Genomic DNA, 24,672 nt, shown 5'->3' with positions numbered 1-24,672 from the left:
TTCAAATCGTTGTCCTCCATTTGATCCAAAAAGCTTTGGGCATTGCTCTCTGTCCCCTTCCAGACGACAAAGAGGTCATTGATAAAACAACACCAGTATAAGACATGATTTTCCCAGATTTCGTGGTATTTAGATCGGACCACCTTCTCCTCCCACCATCCCATATGCAGATTAGCATAGCTGGCGACGAAGAATGTACCAAGTGCTGCACCACACACTTGATGAAAGAGCCCCCAATTGAACACAAAATAATTACTTGTGAGACATCATTCCATCATATTCAAGCATCTGAGTGTGGTGCTATAGTTTTAAAGGTCTAGCACCCAAAATTTGTCTTACGGCCTTTAGACCATCCTCATGCCTTATACTTGTGTATAGTGTGGATACATCAATCGTAACAAGTATAACACAGGTGTAATGGGGTAATGAATCTTTAAAAACATGTATTCCTCTCTTCTTATCAAGCAACGTTCATGCCAGCCTTGCAGTTCTAAATTGTAGCTATTCTGAGTTGCTGACCTAACATCACTTGTCACTCTCACATAACACCTATTGTTGTTCAATTGTTTGTTAGCCTCAGCTAGATATTTTTTTTTCAGCCCAAAGGACTACATTTCCCCCTTCGTCAGAATTTCTCACAATGCAACTGTCATTTTTAGATAACTTATTAACTAGTGCATGATATTATTTCAGTTTCTGAGTATTAGCATGTTTTTATTGCTTAAATGCATATTCTTCAGTTCATTAATCACAAGTTCATTGTAGATATCGATGGCATCCCTTCCTATCCCTGGTATGAACCGTAATGTTATGCAGGATTTTATAGTTTGGTTCACATTTTACCCACACAAAACCATATAAATGTGGTTGTTATAGTTGTACTTTTAATAGTATTTTTTTTCCAATACGCATTTTCATTAAGTCCGCAGATAGGACAGTTGCATTGCGAGCAGAAGAAATACAGTTAGTTTTGATCAGAATTGTAAGAGTCAGGCTGGTGACTTCCATATGACATTTACAGAATGGGAAAATAAACATTTCAGGCTTGTAAACAGCAGCCCATAAGTTTACAACCAGGTGTGCCGTGTACATTACAGTAATCTCTTTAATATAGTTTGCAAGCCAATTCCCATAAAACACAGGCCCCTGTATCATCTCTCGTCCCCCTGATCTATCATTCAGAAGTTTCCACATCAGTAATGCGTGGTGGAGGGGGTTCCAAAATAAGACCTCAAATCTGCCCAATGTTTCCAAATTTTTCAAGTGTTTCTGCTGGCAACCCTGTGCTTTATCTAGAGGTTGCTCCATGCTCGTACACCAATCCAGAGTCGCCCACCATGCTCCCAGTTTGGGCAGAGCTGGGTATTTCCATGTCCTAGCTATATCCCTTTTGGCCCGGGTAAAGCCCAAGAAAAACAGATGTCTTTTATACAGGTTCCCCCCCAATCTCTTCGGTGACATATAAGTGAGCAAGCTTAGGAGACATGGGTATATCCAATCCCAGTACTTCCGACAGGCAGGTCGTGACCCCAGTCCAAAATCTGCTGAGTGCTGTGCATTCGCAAATAGCGTGTATGAACATGCCTTCCGTGCTGTCACAGTTGAGACACGAAGGGGAAGGTATCGGACCTGCCCTCCACAACCTATACCTAGTCAAATAAGTGCGGTGTGTATATTTAAACTGAATAAATCTTAGGCGTGACGCTATTGCGGCTCGCCTCGAGGATTCTAATAACTCCGTCCAGTCGTCCTTATCAAGGGGACCAAGGTCTGTCTGCCATCAATCCCGAGTGAGTCCAGGGTCGTAGTGAGCTTAGTCACCAGGGTTTGGTATATTTTTGCTGTCTTGTGGTCTCCGAACTCGCCCATGAAGACCTTAGCCTCTATTGGGTTAAACTCTATGAAAGAATCCAGGGACGCTATATATGGTGTGGCGAAAATTGCAAACTTGTAAAATTGAGTATTTGCAGCATCTCAAATTCCTTCTGGAACTCCTGAAAGGACTTCAGGACGGTGCCGCGCATCACACCTCCCAACGTAGAGATACTAATGGTATCCCATTCCCGAAACCCCGACAAGGTAAACACCTGTGGCATAAGACCGCTCTGCCAAAGAGGTGTTTCTCTCGTCCGTCTTTCCCACCAGCCCATTCTGCGCAGCGATTGCTTCCATGATCCAAAGAACACCCGCATAGCAGGCGGGAGCCATCTAAGCTCTTTTGGGGTATGGGTATGTAGGAGCAAATGCGGTAATGTGCTGCCCATGACCATCGTTCCACCTGGTATGCTGGGTCATTTCTATTTCGTACCACCAATCGTTCAGCACCAAGAGATGAAATACTGCATGATATGATTGACTATCCAGTGTCGCTCTCCTCCTCCACAGTAGGTAGACTAAAAGTATATTTCTAGCACGACCCTAGTGGTCTGATCATTTCAAAGGAAGCCTATTGATCTGGAATTAAGCTGCCTCAACTAGGCGGGCGGGATTTGAAAGGGATGATTCTGCAGTTGGTAAAGAAGGTGTGGGAGTTACACTAGCTTGAAAATCACCGACCTACCCAATATAGATAGGGGCATACGTGCCCATGACTTCATTTCGACCTGGGTACGCAGCCAGATGGGGGTGATTTTCTCCAGCCCATGCACCAATTTCCGAGCCCCGCGCAGAGGCCAGAGTATAGACTTACAGGCGTTCATATATAATCCCAAGGTCTCTGCAAATATCTGCATTATGTGGAGGAACCGAGGTCCCCTCCGAAGCCGCTCTGATAAAAAGAAAAGGACATCGTCTGCATAGTGTGCGATCCGATCAGATATCCCTGCCTCCATGCCACTCAAATCCCCTGAGCTGTACAACAATCCGGACCCATGAGGCTAGTGGTTCTAGTGCCAGTGCAAATAAGTAAGTGGAGAGAAGGCACCCCTGACGAGTGCCACGCCCTATAGAGAAGGGGTCAGAGACTGCACCCACCACTCTAACCGAGGCTGTGAGATCTGTATATAGCAGCCGAATATATGACAGAAGACGTTGGTTGTACTTTTGGTTGTACGTATGTTAAACTATAACTTGTGGCCTAAAGTTACTTAATGTCACGCGTTAGTTTCTTTAGACAAGTATAAGTATAACGGCCGAATTTATATGGCTTTTTGTGAGTACGCCGCGAACCTAACTATAAAGTCTCTGTAACCTTTGTTTTATTCAGTGAATTTCAGTGTTTTTCACACAAAGTAATATGCAACATTACTGTACGTTAATGCAACCTGCAGCAGGGCTTGGCTGCCTACCCTGGGCTACGGCCAGGCCCTGCAGCCACCCTCCCAACCCCTCCAGCATGCACCCACCCCAACGCTGCGCACTGCCTTTGGCCGTGAACGGTGGGGGCGGGTATTGTGTGGGAGCAGGCGAGTTTAAAATTTTTTTTTTTTTTTTACCTTCAATGGACTTCAGACCCGAGGGTGCCGGCGGTTTTCGCTTCCCTAGATATACACATTTTTATTTCTTTATTAACTCAATAACTACAGAACAGTGTTGAGAAAAATTACAAAAGGCCACTTTCTAAACCAATAGCTAGTTTGGAGTAAATGTGTTCACCTGTTCGGCCTGTAGTTGTGTTAAAAGAAATGCGAAATCCCCATAGAGAATGCATGAGGAGAAAGTGTTTTGAGATCCCCGCTGGACAGATCACCCTGAAACTTTCCATCTCAGATCTAGGCACAAAAATGCACGTTTTTGGGAGGAAAATTTCATGAAGATTCGGCAAATTGCGCCAAAGTTATCAACAGAGCAAAAAATGCTTTGTCTATGGAAAAAGTTGGTCTTAACTATAATATATATATGTTATGTTATGTTATCCGTATTTATAGAGTGCACAGATGCCCCAGCAAAGGGGCGTCCTGGCGCTGGTAGAACAGAAAACCAGACAAAAGCAATACCAAGAAAGCAACACAACAACCTTAGAAATCCAGTGGAAAAAGGAAAGTTTTTATAGCTCTCCTGAAAGTCAAGAGACTATCAATGGCACGAATATACACAGGAAGGGAGTTCCACAGCCTGGCAGCAAGCACACGAAAGGAGCGGCCGCCGGTTCTGGACCTCCTAAAGCGTGGAACTATAGCCAAATGAAGGCTAGAGGACCTCAGAGAACGAGTGGGAACATAAGGAGAAATGAGGTGCTCCAGGATCTGAGGAGACGAGTGTTTAAGGATTTTAAACGAAAGGCAAAGGGACTTGAACTTAATTCGCTGAGCCACCGGCAGCCAGTGGAGCTTCTGAATAGTTTTTTTGGCTGAGCAGAATCTGGGTAGGCCAACCAGAGCCCTGGCGGCAGCGTTCTGCACGTGTTGGAGTCTTAAGAGTTCAGCGTGATTAGCTCCAAGCAGAAGAGAGCTTGCATAGTCCAATCTGGACAAAATCGTTGCCTGTACAATAAGCTGTCTAGTAGGAGCATCAAAGAATCGAAAGGTAGATCTGAGTTTACGGGAGTGCCATAACAGGTAGCGGCTACTTTTTTTGTATGGATAGCAAAATTAAGTTGAGGATCAAGCCAGACCCCATGGTTTTTAACCTCGGTGACAGGAATAGGGGTCGGGCCGAGCTCTAATGGCCACCATTTATCACCCCAGAGATGACTCTGCTTACCGACAATGAGCACCTCGGTTTTTTTGGCGTTCAATTGAAGGTAGTTATCCGTCATCCAGAGGGCCACTGAGAGGAATCCCTCACGGAACTTAGCAAGCTCCAGGTCAGAGGCCCCACTTATTGCAACCGCCAGCTGCGTGTCGTCAGCGTAGGATACCATGGTAAGGTTCCAACGCTTAGCGACAGCAGCCAGCGGCTGCAAGCTCCAGGTCAGAGGCCCCACTTTTTGCAACCGCCAGCTGCGTGTCGTTAGCGTAGGATACCATGGTAAGGTTCCAACGCTTAGCGACAGCAGCCAGCGGCTGCACATAAAGGTTGAATAAAGTGGGGCTGAGGGCCGAGCCTTGCGGTACTCCCTGGTCAATGGGATAGGGTCTAGATTCAAATGGTGGGGTGATAACCTTGAAGGTGCGACCAGATAGAAAAGATCGAAACCATTCAAGTGCGACATTATCGACACCTGCCTCCACCAACCGCTGTAATAAAACAGCGTGGGAGACAGTGTCGAACGCGGCACTGAGATCAAGGAGCACCAGTGCCGCCGTGTGACCAGAATCTACCAAAGACCGGAGATGTTCGACCATAGAGAGCAGCGCAGTCTCGGTACTGTGACCGGGCCGAAACCCATTCTGCGAAGGATCTAATATATTCGCAGAGTGAAGATGGTTAGATAAGATGGTATTGACATGGGCCTCGGTCAGTTTAGCAGCCACGGGGAGGAGGGAAATGGGGCGGTAGTTCTCCAGTTTCAGAGGATCCAGAGCCGTTTTTTTTAAGATGGGAATAACCTGAGCCTGTTTCCAGATAGCCGGGACCGTACCTGAAGATAATGATAGATTAACAAGGTCTCGTAACGGAGGAAGACAAAAAGGAGCGGACTCTCTAAATTGAGTAGGTCGTAGAGGATCGATAGGAGAGCCAGTTTTAACTTTTACTACAGATTTGTTAAATTCCTCCATCGAAAGTTCTGGCAAATGTGTCAGGAGCATAGTAGTTTTGGGGACCAATTCTTGATTCTTAGTTGACATAGTGGTGTTAGAAAAGGAACAATAAATGTCCTTCACCTTTTTAACAAAAAAAGCGGCCAGATCCTCACAATGTGAGAGGGAACAGATCTCGGCAGCTGGGGCTCTACTAGCTGTAAGATCCTTAAGCACCTTGAATATAAGTTTGGTAGGATTGGTGCTGGTACTAAATTCAAGGGAAAAGTAGGCAGCACGGGCCTTACAGATCGCTTTATGATATTGCTTAATCCTAGCAAGATACAGAATTTTCTTCTCAAGCTGATAAGACTTACGCCAAACTCTTTCAGCTTGTTTGCAAGATTTTTTTAGAAGTCTGAGCGAATCATCATACCAAGGGCTAGATTCGGTACGGCGATGTTTACTTTCTGAAATAGGAATCAGTTTATCTAAGGCTTTAGTAAGCCAATTACAAAGGAGAGCATAGCCAGATTCCACATCTGTAAAGGGGCCCAGAGGGTGAAGACCAAGAAGCTGATGAAAATCAGCCAGTTTCAACTTTTTCCAGGGACGTCTAAAAGTGGTATGAGACTGGATTCTTAGGGGGGAAGTGTTAATCACAAGATGTACCTCAATTAAGTGGTGGTCAGTCCAGGCCATAGGCCTAGGAGGCAGTACTTTGGCCGAGGTTAGATTGGTGAAAAAAGGGTCCAAAGTATGACCACCCACATGGGTGTGGTGATTAACTAATTGAGATAACTGGAGAGCCTCCAAATCGGCAAGAATAGCACTAACCGCAGAGGAACAGGGAGAATGAAAGTGGAGATTTAAATCACCCACCACACTAAAATTGGCGGCTTTTAAGGCCAGTGCGCCGACTACATCAGGGAGGGCTGACCTGAAGGCAGCATCCGGGCCCGGAGGCCGGTAAATAAGTAAGCCGGAAAAAGTAAAATGATGGCTGATGGCGATAGAAAAATGGGCACATTCGCTACCAGCCATGTCTATTGCCTTCCAAATACATGGGTAGCAGGTCTTAACAGCAGCCGCAATGCCCCCACCTCTCGAGATACGGTTGAGGGAAAAAAACGAATACTCGGAGGGAAGTGCCAGATTGACAGCAACCAAAGCCTCCTCATGAAGCCATGTTTCTGACATAAAAAGAATGTCAGGAGTTTCCTCCGTAAGATAATTGTAAATGTCCAGATGGTGCTTGACTAGAGATCTTACATTGAGATGGCATATCTTAAGGTCAAGAGATCCCTGAGATATCATCTGAGGGGGCGCCGTGGTGTTAGGAGGTTCGAAGGAGACTGTCTTGTGGGTGAGAATAGGGGCCGGGGAAATAAGATGGAAAGCGCATCCAGGGCATTGAAAAGGGCCACAGAGAGGGTGTAGGGGAGCATGAGAGCAGGGCAAGGTCCTGTAACGAAAGCGAAGTAACTCGGCACTAGAATACATTCTTACCTGAAAAAAGGAGGGGTAGAATGCACGAAGCCGAGCTATAGAGCCCTGCCCTGGCGACTCCAGAGCGCGGACGAGCGCAGAAGAGCAGGACTCTAGCGCGACTCGGGCGCAGTGAGGGCGCGACCGCTGCGCGTCACCGCTGCGCGCTAGAGAGCAAGTTTAAGTAGGGCGGGCGTAAGATAGCCGCACCACTAGAGCACTCGACAGGCGCCTCCAGAACAGCGCAAGCACACCCAAGATGGCGGCGCTAGTAAAAGAAATGGAAAGTCCACAGACCCGGACCCGCTAAACAGCGGTGTAATTGCTATTATGGTGCAGGTGAGGGGCGGAAATACCCTAGTAAAATCAGGGTTTAAGAAAAAGTAAATACAACACAAATACAAAAACGGGCAATTTAAAAAGCGAGTGGCGCTAGCTGCAGAGAAGCGTTGCAGCGTGCAAGTCCTTCAGCACACAAGTGCTCGGAAATCCTATCCTATCCTATCCTATATTGCAGTGATGAGGATGCGAACACTAGTGTGCATTGAGATTACATGCCGAAATGCCTGTGAGAGTTCAGACAAACATAGTCTCCCAGTGTTTCTCTGCATCTTGCGGCTCCCTGCCCCCCTGCCCCCCGGTCCCTAGCCTGAATTACAGTGAGGGAACAGCGACTGTCGGACCTCAGGACAGGAACAGAGTGCTGCATACCTGAGAGCTTGGTGGAGCTTGGTAGAGCTTGATAGAGCGGGCGAAGGAGGACTTGGGAGGATGCATGTGAGACTTTATTGCAGCGTATGACCGCCAGCAGGCGCAGAAATGGCCGGCGTTAGGCCGATTTGGCTTGCTCTTCCTGGGAGGGCCACACATGCCACACTTCTCCTTTTAGTTGCCTCTTTCCCACCACGCTGAGTGCAGCAAGGAAGGAGAGGAGAACGAGGAGTGGGGATGCGAGGAGGTTGTGGACTGTGTGTTTGGCTTTGCCACCTACAGCGGGGGCTGCTATGTGGTCTTTTGCCCCCCCCCCCACACCCAAGTCCCTACTACGGCCGCTGGGTGCCTTTGATGTCAGCCGCAGAGGCTGTTTCCCGCTGAGCTGCTTGGAGGCTTTGCTGTTGCTGCCAAGAAGAGAGGCGAATCTCGTTTTTTTTTTTTTTGAGTCCAAGAGCTCCCCTCTCCGGCTGTCAAAAGTTTGTTGGAGCGTGGTCTCTCTCAAGGCTGTGAAGTCCAGGTTGGCCCTATATACCATTGCTGTTGCTGTCCTGAGCCTAACCTTGGAATCTTGAAACGCCACCCGTGCCCTACCCCTCCATTTAGAGATCAGAGTTATAAAGTTTTTGAAAGTTACAAAATTAAAAGTTAATAATGTCTGCGAGAAAGCAGGGATCGGGTTGTTTGCTAAATGGTAGACATGAGCAAAGAATAAATCAAACCCTCTCCGGAACAAAGATGCCCCTGTTACGATGCGGTAAGGGAAAAATCAGATGTTCAATGTGTGGGAAAAGGAACAGGAGAAACCATTCCAAGTGGAGCCAAATGCTTTGTTTGAATCGAAGGGGGGAGGGGTCTAATGATAATACCAATGTTATTGCCACTGATAATTGGCATTCTATGGAATCTGTTGTTAAGGGGTGAGTTGCCTATATTGCAGAAGGATTCCACGCAGTATTGTGGGTATATTTAGTTCATCCCTTACCAGACTTCAGTAGGTCTCCCTCTGTCAGTGTAAGTAATTCCTAGCCCTCATATAATTCTCAAAGGAGTCCCCCCGTCCTCTGATGGTAGCACCTGTCCAGGGTGAGGACTTTACCTTACCAGATTTGGACATAGCTATGTAGGAGGTACGGCTTATGTGATATTAGTAAGACTGTAGGTACACCTGCTGTGATAGTTCCCAATGGAATTAAATTGTTCAGGAGTCCTCCTTCAAATAATTCTTCTTTGATACCTCATGTCTCTATTACCCTGATTTTTTTATAAGTCGTATCTAACCCTGCCACCCTCCAAATGAAAAGGTAAAAGTATCATATTGCGTAGTGAGCTTTAGAATTGAGAATAATAGCCTTTCTAAGCAGTTACAAAAATGTGTTGGTGGCTCCGATTGTGTTCTTGATACGGTGATAAAAATGTTAACCTTTTCCATGCGTCTGGCATGTGTGGTGAGCGGCCGGGGGCCTTCTGAACCGCGCAAGCGCCGAATTCCTCCGCACCGCGGGGAAATTCCGGCCGCTGCGAAGCGGTTATAGAAGCTGGTAAGCAACAAAAAGGGAAAGGATGCAGACCCAGGCAACCAATAGAAGTAGAATGGGTTTGGATGTCCTGTAGAGGTAATGGTCAGACGGATGTTGGTTGTGAAATAGATGTTTGTGCTCAGTCTGGTAAACCAGAAAGAAGAAAATGGTTTAAAAAAGTTACACTTTCCGAGGATTCATTTCAATCCATAAAATATATCTCTGGACGGTAACTCTCGGAGGTATGTCTCCGAGGCATGAATAGGAATTGTTTTCAATTATTAAATCCCAGCCTAGACATTAAGTACATTTTGGTGATTTAAGTGCCCCACTGGGGTAAAGGGGAAGGAGAGGATGGAAAAGCAAAAAGTAAAGAAGATAAAAAATACTATGTACAGATTTGCTAAAAAGATACAAAGGAGACTTTCAGAGAAGACATAGACACAGATGTTATACTTATTGCAGAAGGTATAACCCAACTCTTGCAATTAGTTAATCAAGTCATGGACCCTGGAAGTGTCCATGTTAACATATCAGCAGAGGGGTTTGCAGTGGTGTCAATGGTAGAATATGGGGCACCCTCCCCTTTATATACCATCTTCATTGAATCCAATGGAATCTGAAAGTGATCATACTAAAGCATTGGCTGAAGGGTCTGCAGTGATGCCAATTGTAGACCAAAGGGCATCCCTCTCTTATACACCATCTTATCTTCTCTGAATCAGATAGCTACTCCTTTCTTAGATACTCGTATGAAGAGATACCCTCCAGTGTTAAAAGGGTTAGAATCGTTATGTAAAGTGAACACTAATCTATTTTATTCCCCTGTTCAATGTAGATTCAATTCTAAATAGGGCTTTATTGCATAAATGTTTTTGGGAGATTGAGAATTTGAAGCTTATCCAAGGTAATGATATGAATATGGTTTTCCTCTGAAGCAGTTTTTAAATAGAGGGTAACCTTTTATTCTAAAATTACTGAAAATCTGATATCTGAAAGAGACACGTTAGTGATAGATTCCTTACCATAGAATATCCCCAGGCGTCAGACTGGATCCGGAAATTTTTGCGTAGCAGTACCCTTGCGCGTCGGTAGGCGTCGTCTGCGGCTCCGCGTCTGTCATCGGCGTCGTGGGCGCCGTGATGATGTCGTCTGAGTACTTAGACGCCGCCTCCGCGTGCTGACGTCCGTTCTTCTTTTTTCCGCGCCAGCAGCGCAGATCCGGAAAAAGTGGTACCTTAGTCTTTTTTGACTAAACTTTTTGGTCTCTCTTGATCATTCTTTTTCGAAGTCTTCGACTCCGAACGGTGCCGGTAGGGATGCCAGGTTTTAAGCCCTGTGAGGATTGCGACCGACTGATGTCGGTCACGACCCTCACTGTCAGTGTCTCCACTGTCTCGGCGTCGACCACGACGACAAGACCTGTTCCGACTGCCGGGCCCTGACTTCGAAGGCTAGGCGGGAGCGGTCCCGCAAGCGGCTCGAACTCTGGCAGTCGGCCCCGCGCCAGGAACGGTCCTGGTCCGGACGGAGGTCGAGGAGCCATCGGAGCTCCGGGAGTCGACATCACTCCTCTGGGTCGAAGCCACCAGGTAAGCACAAGAAGTCGAAGAGACGTCATCGCTCTTCTGACTCTTCCCCCCCCCCCCCCCCCCCCCCCGACGCGGCCGGTGGTTCTGGTGGCAGGCGTCATGTCTGGCCCCATACCCTCCGGACCCTGGGCCGCGCGCGACGCCGGAGGAAATTGAGCGGTTCCTCGTGGCCATGAGGTCCCTCACTCCCCCAATGGGCTCCGCGACGCCTTCGGGCCTAGCGGACCAGTCTGGGGGCCCTAGCAGGTCGGGGGCTTCGGCGCCGCCGGGTGCTTCGGGCCCAGCGCCGCAGGCCCCCACTGGATCCGGTTCCAGATCCGGGTCTTCGCCGGGGAACATGACGACCTCCCTGGCGCCGGTCCCTCAGGTGTCACCGCCCAAAGACGGCGCCGTCCCCAATGCCTCCCTAGACCAGGTTCTGGCGCCGGAACGGCGCCCCTGGGCGCCGCTTTCGACGCCGTTCAGAGAGTTCACTTTCTATGAACCGGCCCCATCATTTGTTAACCCTGAGTACCAGGAGATGGGTGATGAGGAGTATTGGGAGGGGTCTGAGGACCCTCTGACACGTGAATGTCAGTCCCAGGAGGACTGGACAGGTGGACTTGGGAATGCCAGTGGTCTGGACACCTCGCCGGACACTAGCTTTGTCTCACCTCCTACCGTGGCTACGGAGGAGGGGGCAACCTACAGTGTGGTGTTGACGAGGGCGGCCAAGGCCTTGGGCCTTGAGCTCTCCGTCGCAGCCGTGAGGACTAACCTCCTCACTGAGGTCCTTAAACCACAGTCATGCTCGGCCGAGCCTCTGATGCCGTTTAATGAGGCCTTAACCGACGTTCTTTTGGGCACTTGGCCCAGGCCTGCTACAGGTTCGCCTGTAGACAGGAACGTGGCCAGACGCCACCGCCCGGCCCCGGGGGACCCTTGTTTCCTGTCTACCCACCCCACCCCTGAGAGCCTGGTGATCCAGGCCTCCCAATTCCCAGACCGCATTCCCGTCGGCCCCGCCTGACAGGGAATCCAAGAGGTATGAGCAATACTGCAAAAAGGTATTCTCCTCCCTGAGTCTGGGACTGCGGTCTTCCAACACCGCATGCCTCTTGGGCCGCTACACCCACTCTGTGTGGGATACGGTCGCGGACGTGCTGCCAGAATGCCAGTTGGAGGTACGGGATAAACTCGGCCAAGCCCTTGTGGAAGGCCGAGATGCAGCACTTTATTATATCCGGTGTGGACTGGATACCATCGACTCTCTGGGCAGAGCGATGGCAACGACGGTGGCGATTCGTCGCCACGCCTGGTTGAGATCCGCCAACTTCTCGGCTGATGTCCAGAACACACTCTTGGACATGCCGTTTGATGGCAGTCGCCTTTTTGGCGACAAGGCAGACCATCCGCTTGAGCGCTTTAAGGACTCCAGGGCTATGGCCAAGTCATTGGGCCTCTCGGCCCCGTGCCAGCAATCGGCTGCCTTTCACTCCTTTCGTGGCCACGGAAGGGGTGTACCCACACGTGCTGCCAGCCACGCTCCGCAAGGTAATACCCAACGCGGTGGCGGCTGTGGAAACAGCCGTGGCGCCGGTCGGGGACAACGGCGAGGTCAGTCCACACCTTCCCCCGCAGCATCCGCCTCAAAACCCTCCTAGTCCGTGCTTTCAGGCCCATGTGACGACAGTGGGGGGCAGGGTTCGCCATCACCTCCTCCACTGGCGCACTCACGTCGGACAGGTGGGTGCTGCAAATCAACCGAAGGGACTACTCCCTCCCCTTCGAGGCGACCCCTCCAGCCATGCCACCGCAGAACCACCGCGTATCGGGGGATCATTTGCGGCTTCTGCAGGAGGAAGTTACGGCCCTCTTGGCCAAGGGGGCCATCGAGCGCGTTCCTGCGCCAGAAGTAGGGTGTGGTAGCTACTCCCACTACTTTCTGGTACCCAAGAAGGGCAAAGGGGACCTGCGCCCTATCTTGGACCTAAGGAACGTCAACGGCTTCCTCCGGAAGGAGAAGTTCAAGATGCTGACACTGGCTCAGGTCTTAGCTGCCCTGGACCCAGGAGACTGGATGGTAGCGTTGGACTTGCAGGACGCTTATTTCCACATCCCCGTCCTGCTGGCCCACCGGCGCTACCTGCTGTTCACGGTTGGCCACGAGCACTTTCAGTTTACCGTGCTCCCCTTCGGCCTTACCAGCGCCCCACGGGTGTTCACAAAGGTGATGGCGGTGGTCGCAGCTCACCTGCGCAGGTTAGGGGTTTCAGTCTTCCCCCTACCTCGACGACTGGTTGTTGAAGGCGGGCTCGCCTTAGACAGTCGTCAACCACCTCCAGACAACGGCAGACCTCCTGCACCAGCTGGGGTTCTCCATCATTGTGCCGAAGTCACACCTGTGCCCCTCTCGGAAGCTCCTCTTCATCGGAGCGGTTCTCGACTTGGCGCGGTTTCGGGTTTATCCTCCCGAACAGCGGGTCCGGGATATTCAGGCTCTGATTCCACTCTTTCAGCCTTTATCCCGGGTCTCGGTCAGGTTGACGCTGCAGCTTCTGGGGCTGATGGCCTCCGGCATCCTTCTGGTGCATCACGCCATGTGGCGGATGTGGGCTCTGCAGTGGGACCTGAAGTTTCAGTGGGCCCAGCATCAGGGCAACCTGTCCGACCACGTCCTGATCTCGGAGGGCACTGCGAGTCAGCTGCAGTGGTGGCTCATGGACCGCGATTGGGTCAGCGTCAGATCCCTCTCCCTTACCCAACCGGAGCACGTAGTTGTGACTGATACGTCCCTCCAGGGCTGGGGAGGCCACATGGGAGAGGCGGAGATCAGAGGCCTCTGGTCTCCGGCGGAGTCCCGGCTCCATATCAACCTTTTGGAGCTGAGGGCGATTCGTCTAGCACTGAAGGCATTCCTCCCCTCTGTCCGGGGGAGTGTAGTGCAGGTGTTCACGGACAACACCACCGCCATGTGGTACTGCAACAAACAGGGCGGGGTGGGGTCGTTGCCCCTTTGCCAGGAGGCTCTGCGCCTCTGGCAGTGGCTGGAACGCCAGGGCGTGACCCTGGTGGCTCAACACCTGGCAGGTTCTCTGAACGCCAGGGCGGATGAGCTCAGCCGTCGGTGCATGATGGATCACGAATGGCGTCTGAACTCGGAAGTGGCGCAAGGCCTCTTTCAGCAATGGGGAGTGCCTTGGTTAGATCTATTCGCCACCGAAGAGAACGCGCAATGTCATCTGTTCTGCGCGTTGGAATTTCCAAGGCGGCACTCGCTCGGAGATGCTTTTCGTCGCGAGTGGAGTTGCGGTCTGTTGTACGCCTTTCCGCCTATACCACTTCTGCCCAGAGTGCTGAAGAAGATGAAGCGCGACCGGGCCCAAGTCATCCTTGTGGCTCCGGACTGGGAACGAAGGTACTGGTATCCAGAGCTACTCAGTATGTCAGTTAATCCCCCGGTACGTCTGCCTCTTCGGGAGGACTTTCTGTTGCAGCAGCAGGGGACGGTCCTCCACCCGAACCTGTCCAGTCTCCATCTCCATGCTTGGAGATTGAGCGGCGACAGTTGAGGCCATTTGACTTGCCTCCTGAAGTCTGTAATGTCATTCTGGCAGCCAGGCGTCCCTCCACAAAGTCGGTATACGCCTGCAGGTGGAACAAATTTGTGGCATGGTGCACAGCAAAGGCTGTGGATCCTCTTGCTGCCCCTCTTTCTGAGGTTCTTCTCTTCCTTCTTTCTCTTGCCCAGCAGGGCTCTGCTCTGGGCACTATCAAGGGTTACCTCTCTGCCCTTTCAGCCTTTTTAAGGCTGCCTGATCAACCTTCTTTGTTCAAGTCCCCTATTGTAAATCGTTTTCTGAAGGGCATCACACACACGTTCCCTCCTGTTCTGTTTGTGATGCCTCAGTGGGACTTGAATCTTGTTCTTACATTTCTGATGTGCGCTCCCTTTGAGCCACTTCACAACTGTCCTCTGTCTGAAGACTGCTTTCCTGGTTGCCATCACCTCTGCCAGGAGAGTGAGTGAGCTCCAGGCTCTTTCATGTACTCCTCCTTTCCTTTCTGTCCATCCGGACAAGGTTGTGTTGCCTACTAAGCCATCTACCGACTCGCAAGGGTACTGCTACGCAAAAATTTCCGGATCCAGTCTGACGCCTGGGGATCTTCTAAGGTAAGGAATCTATCACTAACTAATGTCTCTTACAGATATATCGTTACTCAAGTAGTAACTTGTGCATTAAGACGGTCTGAAAGTCTACACAGTAGGGGGATTTTGTGCTCTGGTTAAAAGGTCTCCATCATATTAATTTCTACCTTTTCAGTAGTGGGATACTAACTGATATAAAGGGGATAATAATCTGTTGCATTAGCTAGTGTTTCCCAAAGCACCCACTCGCAATGTCCCGCCTATTAGCAATGAGTTCAAAATGATATCCTGGAACGTGGCAGGAATCAAGGAATGTAGGGAGAAGTTCTATTACCAGAGTTCATTAGAGGCAGGCGCGGTTTGTCTCCAGGGGACTTGGTGTATGGGTGAATTGGTTTGTGATGTTTTTATCATTTTGGATTGTAAAGCAATACCCTCAAGGAAGGGGACATGCAAAGGCAGGGGTGGTATGTTGGCTGTCCAATAAGATTCATTGGAGATACAAATGCTATAAAGATTCAAGTAACTTATTTTTTTCAGTAACTTTGTTTAACTTTGTTTAACCCTGGTGGAAATCAGAAGGCGCCCCAAAATGTTGATAAATGCCTATATTCCCCAGAGATCACTTATGATGTCCTTTTGAGAATTTCTGTTGCATTAAAGTGTCGGATAAGGAGTTTTCACCCACACATAATTTTGGTTGTGGATCTGAATTGTAAAATAGCTAACTCAGCTTTAGATCAACCACTGGAGAGAAAGATATGGCGTTATGGTGAATGGGAGGTAGCCCTCTAATTCGCCTGCAGCATATACGCAAAGCTCCAGGGGGCACGTCGATTTTGAATTATGTAGTGATAGGATGTGGTTCCTTCTTTTTGCTGGGTGATTTAAAAGGTTACCGATTCCCTCCTTAGTGATCATAATCTCCCAACTGTCTCTGTAAATTTTAATACGTCTCCCATTATCCTTTGGAGGTTTGATGGTCAGTCTGCCAGGTTTAATAAGTAAACGGGGAGAAACCATTGCGATTATAGGGCAATTGTAGGGCTTAGAGGTACAATGGAGGCTTCCCTAAATAGGCTGTCTGGTTGGGCTGGAAAATAAATAGAAAGTTTTTATATTTTAATGCAGCAGCTAGTTAAAGCAGTAAAACTAGTGATCCCAGAGGCAAGTCTTAAAGGGATTCCCCATCATTCTTTGGTTAAATCATGAAATGCACGCTCTGTTTACGGAGCAATATCTGGAATATACCCCTAAAAGATATTCTAGTGCGGTGTTTAACAAGCATCTGCAATGCATTAGGTTTCACATTTATTTCGAGTTTGAGCTATTGGCATTGTAAATGACACTGCCGTTTTGATTTTTGTTTTGTTTTTTAAAACATAAAAGGCATTGTTGTTTTACAATGCCAATAGCTTAAACTCTCGCAAATGCGAGACCTATTGCATTCCAAATGCTAGGCATCGCGGAGTTGCCCCCTTCTGTCTCTGATGGCTCCTGATGAACTCTTCATTTGCTTCGAGTTAAATAAACAAGCTGGTGGTCAAAACTGCACACAAGAGACCCTCCTGCAGTAAGAAAAGCTCATTAAAGAAAACAGTGCTTACAGATTAAAGACTTACTGTGTAACAACAAAAGTAAAAGGGTTAGTCCTCCTGGGAGATTACAAATTAAGACAAGGCAGTACTAAGGGTGGGACTAACAAGCCTAATAACTAATCCGAAGCCAGCATTCACGAAGGACAATGACACAAGCCAATGACAAATATGGGTAGAGAGTGGGTGGTGCTTCAAGTACATACTACATTACAGCAAGGCTCGCAGAGCACCGCACGTGCTGCCCAGGCTCTACCTAAAAAGGACGATTTTCTGGGCTTTTGTTATGGAGAGTTGTGGAGCCAGAGCTAGATCCATACCATTTCTGTTGAAACACCATTTTAGAGTTAGTTCGCTCTCTCGATAATGACACTTGGTGTGGAGTTCTATTGGGTGGGGCTAGGGGTTTATCGCAAGCTATCCCTACCCCAAAAGGGTTAAAACAAGGGGGGTATGCTTGCTCCTTCTCTTCTCCCTATATATTTCAGACCTTCCTGATCATTTGGCCTGAAGTGAAGGTATTGCCCCCGATAGTTTGGGGGGGGGGGGCGGGAGCCCATTGTGTGCTTACTCTATTCATATGACATAATTTGTAATCTTACCCCGAAATGTTTAAACAACCGTCTGTAGGTACTCCAAAAATTCGCTGATGCTCACTGTTTAAAGATCTATGTATCCATTAGTAAAATTGTGTATGCTTCGGAGGAAGAAGCCCAAATATGGAAATTTTGCATGGCCATTGGTTTGTCAAAAATTGGAAATTGTACACTTTTCTGGGGAAGATCGTGTTCGGAAAGCTAAGTGATAAACCACTACAGAAAATTATGTCTAAAGCCTCTTCCCAGGCTAAATGTATTGGTTCCCTTTATAGGGCCACAGGGAGAAGACATTTTGTACTTTTATTGGAGGTTTATCGTGCTACTGTTCCTGCCTCCGTATAATATGGCACAGAATTGATTGATGTATCGAAATGGGGCTTTGAAATACAATGGAAGGCTGAATTCTCAGAAGCCTGGCCTGGATTAACCCCGCTCTTTCTGTGGCACCTTTAAGGCTAGAATGTGTGTTAAGTGCTTTGGTGCAGGGCCTCGCGGGGTATTGCATTGGGCCGTGTGCCTAGCAAAGAGTGATTACGGTACACTAAGGGTCTGGCTACAAAAAAAAGTTTTAGATGGCCCAAAAGAAAATTCCTTAATTTACAGAAATGTTGTGACTACTGAAGATCTGCGGCAATTAGACCCTTCTCTGATTAGGTCTTGCCTGCCAATGCGCTTGCGCATTGCTAGCGAGAGATATAGAGGGCCACCAGCAAATCCTACCAAGAAGTTTTGGAGTGCGGATTATGCCCAGTGCATGTGAGGCATTCAAGCGCGAAGTTTTGCCAGCGTGCGCTCGGCCTCACTTCCTGCTCCCCCTCTTACTTTCGTTATCGCTCACACCCCATATGCTCGTTCCCTCCCACCCTTCCGACTTCAAAGGAACGCCGCTCCCCTGCTCCCCCGCCATGCAATGCCGAGAGCTTGTCCTTCAAAGTTTCTTGACTGTACCTTCATTTTATTTTACCTTCACGTGTTCTTTCCCCATTTAAAATCCTTTATTCCAATCTTGCCTTTTCATTTATTGTCCTGCAACTAATTTTATTTCTTTGTCTCGACTTGTCCTGCCTCTGACTGGCTTGTCTCCTTCTTGTTAATACTCTCCCAGTCTCTCTTCCCAGTTCTCTCATGCAGCCTCTTTGGACTGCTCCCTCTTTCATTTCTCCGTCTTTCTGTTCTTACCTCTTCTCTTTCCCCTCTACTGACTTTTGCTCAGTCTACCTTTATTTTCGCCTTTGATTCATATCTCTGCTCACCTCACCATCTTTCCCTCTTACACTCCCTTTCTTGTTGTCTTTATTAAGTACCTCATGTTTTATTCTCGCCGCCTCAACACACAACAGTCCCTTACTCTGTCCTGCCACATATACTCATGTTCTTGCCTCACCCTGCCTGTCCCTCTGCCCCACACTCTGTCCTGCTACCTATCCTCATGTTCTTGCCTCGCCATGCCTGTCCCTTTGCCCCACACTCTGTCCTGCCACTTATCCTCATTTTCTTGCCTCGCCATGCCTGTCCCTCTGCCCCACACTCTGTCCTGCCACCTATCCTCATGTTCTTGCCTCGCCATGCCTGTCCCTTTGCCCCACACTCTGTCCGGCCACCTATCCTCATGTTCTTGCCTCGCCATGCCTGTCCCTCTGCCCCGCACTATGTCCGGCCACCTAAACATATGCATGCGCTCTACCTTTGCTTGCGTCTTGTTGCTCGCTCCCTTTTTGTCTTTATTAAGTCCCTCGTGTTTTATTCTGTGCCGCATGGTATTTACTTTACTTTTCTTAGCTTTTGCTGCCTTAACACACAACAGTGCCGCACTCTGTCCTGCCACCTATCCTCATGTTTTGCAGCGTGAATCTTTCTGGATTCACTATGCTGTGCATTATTCCGCGGTCTTGTGGTTGGGTCCGGATCCGTACTCTTTTCTTTTTTTTTTTTTTTTTTTTTTTTTTTGTAGCCCAGGTGGGCGTCGGCGTCACACCCCCTTGGGTGTATTTCCGGTGACGTCGGCATGCTTCCTGCGAAAGCTCCCACTCTTGGGCGCCATCTTCAGATTCTTTTTTTCCGCGGTCGGGTCTGGATCGTTCCCGTTTGGGCTCCAGACATTTTTGGAGAAAGAAGAAAGGAAAAGACAGAAAACACAAGGAGAAGTCATCTGAAGACTCCAGGGGACTTCATCGACGAACAATCAGCAAGGAGAAGGTGTTTTTCTTTGAGATCCTCGACGACCGTCAACGAACACGCGACCAGGGAGCCCCTGGACGCTCGATGATGGACAACACACCGTTCAAGTTCTGCCGAAACTGCCACCACAAGTACGCGCAGAAGGACCAGCACCCGGTTTGCAACCTTTGCCTACCGGTGGACCACGAAAGCGGAGACTGCAACGCCTGGTCCGCCTTCGCACCGAAGACCCTTCGTGTGAGGGAGAGACAGAGGGTAGCGCACGCCACCCTGCAAGGGAAGGCCCAGACTCCGTCCCTCTACGAGCTGGGGATGTCCTCCGAAGAAGAAGACAACGCTGCCGCCGAAGACGACAGCTACACGGTCGTAGAGACCGATTACACGAAGACTTCTGATAAGGTAGGAGACTCTTCGGCCCCCAAGAGCACGAGAGACTCTGAGTCTCGAAAAATCGAGGGCAAGACCCCGAAAGCGCCGACGCCAAAGAAGGCGGCGTCCGCGACTACTCACAGGCCCAGCGGATCCTCCGAGAAGGAGTCCCCGGCACCGAGAGCTGCTGATCAGCAGAAAATCGTCCCCGAAAAGGATCGATCGACGCCCAGGGAGAAAGACCCTAAACTAACGACGACGACCAGAGAGCCAAAACCCTCGCTGTGCCTGTCCCTCTGCCCTGTACTCTATCCTGCCACCTATCCTCATGTTCACACTAATCTGTCTCCTTCCGTGTCTGCGCGCACGCAGGACAAAACATATACACGCGCTCTGCCTTTGCTTGCGCCTGGTTGCTTGTTTTCGACTTTCTTTTGTCTTTTACTACTGCTACCATGGACTGAGACGTGTTGCAAAAGTACCGAAAACTCTACCCACTGAGGATCACATACAGTTCATGTGAGAGTCAGGCGCCTGCACAGCAATTCGCTCCCCCTACCCCTCCCACAAAGCAAGACAAGAACATCAAAGCCATTTGCAGCAGCCACTTCACGTGCTCCGCAGGTCATAAACAGGACCATCGGCTCATGAATCGGAATGCTGGCATGGTTGCCCAGCCCCCCTCCCAGCGCTGCCTTGAAGGCTTTCCCCACATGCAGGGACTTAAACCAGACCAGACATTTACAAACTTTACTTTCACTTAATGCACCTCTTTAAGGCAATTGACTAATTTAGCCAAATAAATGCAATTTATGCCAGACACAATCGTTGTCCCTCCATATTCATCTTCTAGTTATTGATGACACTTTTTGTATAGCTGATAATTATGTACTTTTGACAAAAATGTCCAACTTGCCGTCATTGGTTTTGCCTGATCTTGGTATTAGTTTTACCCTGCAGGCTATTCCTTCTTGTCCTTTATTACGAAAGTGCCATTAGAAAAAAACTTTTCACTGTGTCACAGATTAAAAGTAACAATAACTTTACACAGGAAACCAACTCTCCTTATAATAAGGGAGCTTCTTCAATGTGGTTTTACTGTACTACACAAATTTACCCCTTGCATTCTCATTTAGTTTAATAACATTGGTTAAAAGAAATACATAATGTATTAAAATGTATTAAACTATATATGCATACGTGAAGAGTATATTAAGCTACTTATTACCATTGTTGGGGAAGAGAAAGTACATCATGACTTACTAGAGGCTTCATGAATATGAAGCCTCAACAGCCACACACTCAATAATGGTAATAAATAACATATCACACTCTGCACATCTGCAAATATACTATGTGTTATTTTACGAGCAATACTGTCAAAATAGCAACATTTTTCTCAGATATTGAATGGCAGACAATTCTTTTGTGACTAGAAAATCAATGTGGGTGGCAAAACACCTTCTCTGTGTATCTCATTTAGTTTACTGTATTGTACAACCCGAATTTTATTTCACTAATGCTCTTCTTGACGATGACAAAGAACACTGGACAAAATCCTAAACCAATCCTGATTGGTCCTATGTCATGCCCTTCGTCACAAGTTAAGGCAGCGCTTGGTGCAAACATCTTTTACCACCGTATTATGAAAGCAGATTTTCAGAGGCGGTAACCTGTAGCAAGAATAATTGTGCATACTTGTTTTGTTGCATTGTGTTTGGGTGGTGTCCTCCGTTGATTTTCAGCTGTGTTTAGTGCTCCATTATTGCATTGTTATTTTTATATTGTACTGTAGTAGCTCTGTTATGCTTTTATGTTAATTTGCTTTGTGTTATCCAGACGTGCAGACGTGAAGAGTATATTGAGCTACTTATTATCATTGTTGGGGAAGGTACATCATGACTTACTAGAGGCTTCATGAATATGAAGCCTCAACAGCCACACACTCAATAATGGTAATAAATAACATATCACACTGTGCACATCTGCAAATATACTATGTGTTATTTTACTATCAATATTGTCAAAATAGCAAAATTTTCCTAAACCACTCTACCACCCTCACTCTACCACTCTACCGCCCTCACTCTACCACTCTACCGCCCTCACTCTACCACTCTACCGCCCTCACTCTACCACTCTCCCGCCCTCACTCTCCCGCCCTCACTCTCCCGCCCTCACTCTCCCGCCCTCACTCTCCCGCCCTCACTCTCCCGCCCTCACTCTCCCGCCCTCACTCTCCCGCCCTCACTCTCCCGCCCTCACTCTCCCGCCCTCACTCTCCCGCCCTCACTCTCCCGCCCTCACTCTCCCGCCCTCACTCTCCCGCCCTCCCTCTCCCGCCCTCCCTCTCTCTATCTACCGCCCTCCCTCTCTCTATCTACCGCCCTCCCTCTCTATCTACCGCCCTCCCTCCCTCTATCTGCCCGCCCTCCCTCCCTCCCTCTCTCCCTCTATCTGCCCGCCCTCCCTCCCTCCCTCTCTCCCTCTATCTGCCCGCCCTCCCTCCCTCTCTCCCTCTATCTGACCGCCCTCCCTCCCTCTCTCCCTCTATCTGACCGCCCTCCCTCCCTCTCTCCCTCTATCTGACCGCCCTCCCTCCCTCTCTCCCTCTATCTGTCTATCGCATCACCACAGCCTCACTCAGGGGCACAACAACATCACTATGCGCTACCACAGCATCACTGAATGCCACTGCATCAGTCGTCGCCACTACATCACTCAGCGCCATCACAGCATCAATCTGTGCAACCATGCAACAACTGGTTCAAATATGTTCTATCAATGTTTCAAGCTTTATTACTAATGTCACAAAAAAAGTTAATATTTCACCTCTGTTCTTGGATTTTCGTCACCATAAAATACACTGAACATAATCTTCAAAAAAGTTATTTAAAAAAATTTAGGCTATTGCCATTATAAATTACAATAACTTTTATTTAAGTATTAATTGTTTAAAAAAATTAAAAGCCATTGTTATTTGTAATATCAATACATCTAAGTCACGTAAATACAACACATATTGCATTACAAATGCTATAGGTGTCACATTTGCGAAAGTTAAAACTATTGGCATAGTAAATGACAAAGCTATTCATTTAGCTATTTTCAAAACCAACACATAAATACAAAATGTGTCATTTACAATACCAATAGCACAAACGTTCCTAATGCGAGACCTATTGCATTGCAAATGCTTGTTTTTACTTTGACGCCTCAGCAACTAAATGTTACTCTAAAACAGGCCACCTGAACCTTAAGTTTTAATATGGACATGGAGGCCAGGTATTTTAAAGAGGGGTCACCGTCCGGCTTTTTTTTCCTGTTTGATAAAGTGCAGGCATATATTTCATGGAATCCACATCTTGGAGTGTGCCGTTTCTGGATACTGCTGAGGCAGGACATGCTCCCTTTAAACCCCCTCCTGGCTAAATGGTATCGTTCATCAGCGCGGTCTGTAACCTGTGTTAAAATGGTTCACAAAATATTAACCACGTTCTGTTTATTTGCCCTGCTTTGCTCTTATGTTGGCGGAAATGACTGAGGCCAATTTGTTTGCAGTTGTCTATTCTCTCAGCGTCAGCAGTATTACTAAGTATTACAATCACTTTATGTTCCTCCGAATGAAATAGTTTGTAATAGAATTATTTACGAAGTATTTTTTAAAGTTATATTAACGTATACCAGTTCGCACGTAGTAGAGGTTGATGGTGTTTCATATGTGGGCATTCTTTGCCTCTTATGTTTCAGATATTTGAATTGTCTTAATGCTACTTTGTGGTATACAAATCAATTTGTTATGTAATTCTTAAATCCTTGCTCTGACTTAACGAATGACACGTTATATCCCATTTTGTACAACAGGCTGTTGCTTGCTGGGATTTTGTTTTTAGAACCCTGGATATTTTCTATGATTGTTGCATCTTTGGGTGGATTGGTGCATTTTAATATGTGCATTCAATTATGAATTCGAATTTTATTTCATCTATATGCATGTAATTGTGAGATTTTATTCAGACCTCTTCTGTGTTCTGTAACATAAATAAACTTGAACTATATATCTTCCTACCATGTGTGGCTTTAGATACACAAGTTGTTTTTTATTTATTTATAAAGTTTTATATAGCGTTGTTATTTTTTTATAGTTGTGTATGCTCCTGCCATCTAGTGTTGTGCTCGGACATTGCAAGTTGCAAGAGCATTGCCACCACTCCTGGGTGTTGTGTGATGAAGGCAAGGGTGTGTTTTAATAGAAAGGAAGTATGTGAGCAAGCCGTGTAGGCGGGGTGTTCCTCGCTATGGCTTCAAATTTAATAAAGTTATACAAACTCTGTGGTCCTGATAACTGCTTCAGGATTCTATTGGATGATTAAATGAAGCTCAGCATTGAGAATGTTTTATTAATCTCTTGTGCTGGACTTGATGATGCAATCTGATCCATGTGACTATATTGCATGCCTCAGTCCACTGTAATTTTTGTTAAACCTGAGGTGTACAGAAAATTAAGAAAAGTAAGAGTGCTTGTACCTAGAAATACTAATCAGTTGATTTTTTTTTCCCTTCTAGTTTTCGAGGATGCATTCCAGCATTGGCAGTTCAGAAAGAAGTGGAGAGAAAACTGCGGTTCTTACTTGCAGACTTGCCGTTGCCACCTTATGTACCAGGAGTGGAGAATATCTCTGGGAGTTCTGAAGCAAAGAGAAAAACTCAGGCACAGCCCAAAAAAAGGCCTAAGTATGTAGAAAACTTCCCTACAAATGCTAACAAATCCTGAATTTTGTTTTGTCAGTAGTTTAAGATTTAGTTATTCTATGTTTTGAGCATCTGAGCCTGCTTATACCATTAATTAATCAGAACGCCGCATTCCATATTCTGTTTAGACTACAATCCATTGTTCTAATAAAATGTGTTCAATCATAGAAACAATTTT

At 47.6% G+C, this 24,672-nt stretch overlaps 1 protein-coding gene across 2 annotated transcripts in view; it reads left to right on the top strand.

Moving 5' to 3' along the window:
* The window catches only part of CDK13 (cyclin dependent kinase 13), a 777,929-nt gene that overhangs the window by 341,480 nt on the left and 411,777 nt on the right, over positions 1-24,672 (top strand). For both annotated transcript variants that reach the window (XM_078688204.1, XM_078688203.1), the window contains exon 5: positions 24,309-24,476. In XM_078688204.1, coding sequence (XP_078544330.1) covers positions 24,309-24,476 — 168 coding nt within the window. The remainder of the gene's footprint in view (positions 1-24,308; positions 24,477-24,672) is intronic.

The sequence above is a fragment of the Lissotriton helveticus genome, chromosome 4_1, assembly GCF_964261635.1.
Source record: "Lissotriton helveticus chromosome 4_1, aLisHel1.1, whole genome shotgun sequence".
Taxonomy (NCBI): domain Eukaryota; kingdom Metazoa; phylum Chordata; class Amphibia; order Caudata; family Salamandridae; genus Lissotriton; species Lissotriton helveticus.
Note: the sequence above shows the minus strand (reverse complement) of the source record. Positions and strands in the feature narration are given on the sequence as shown.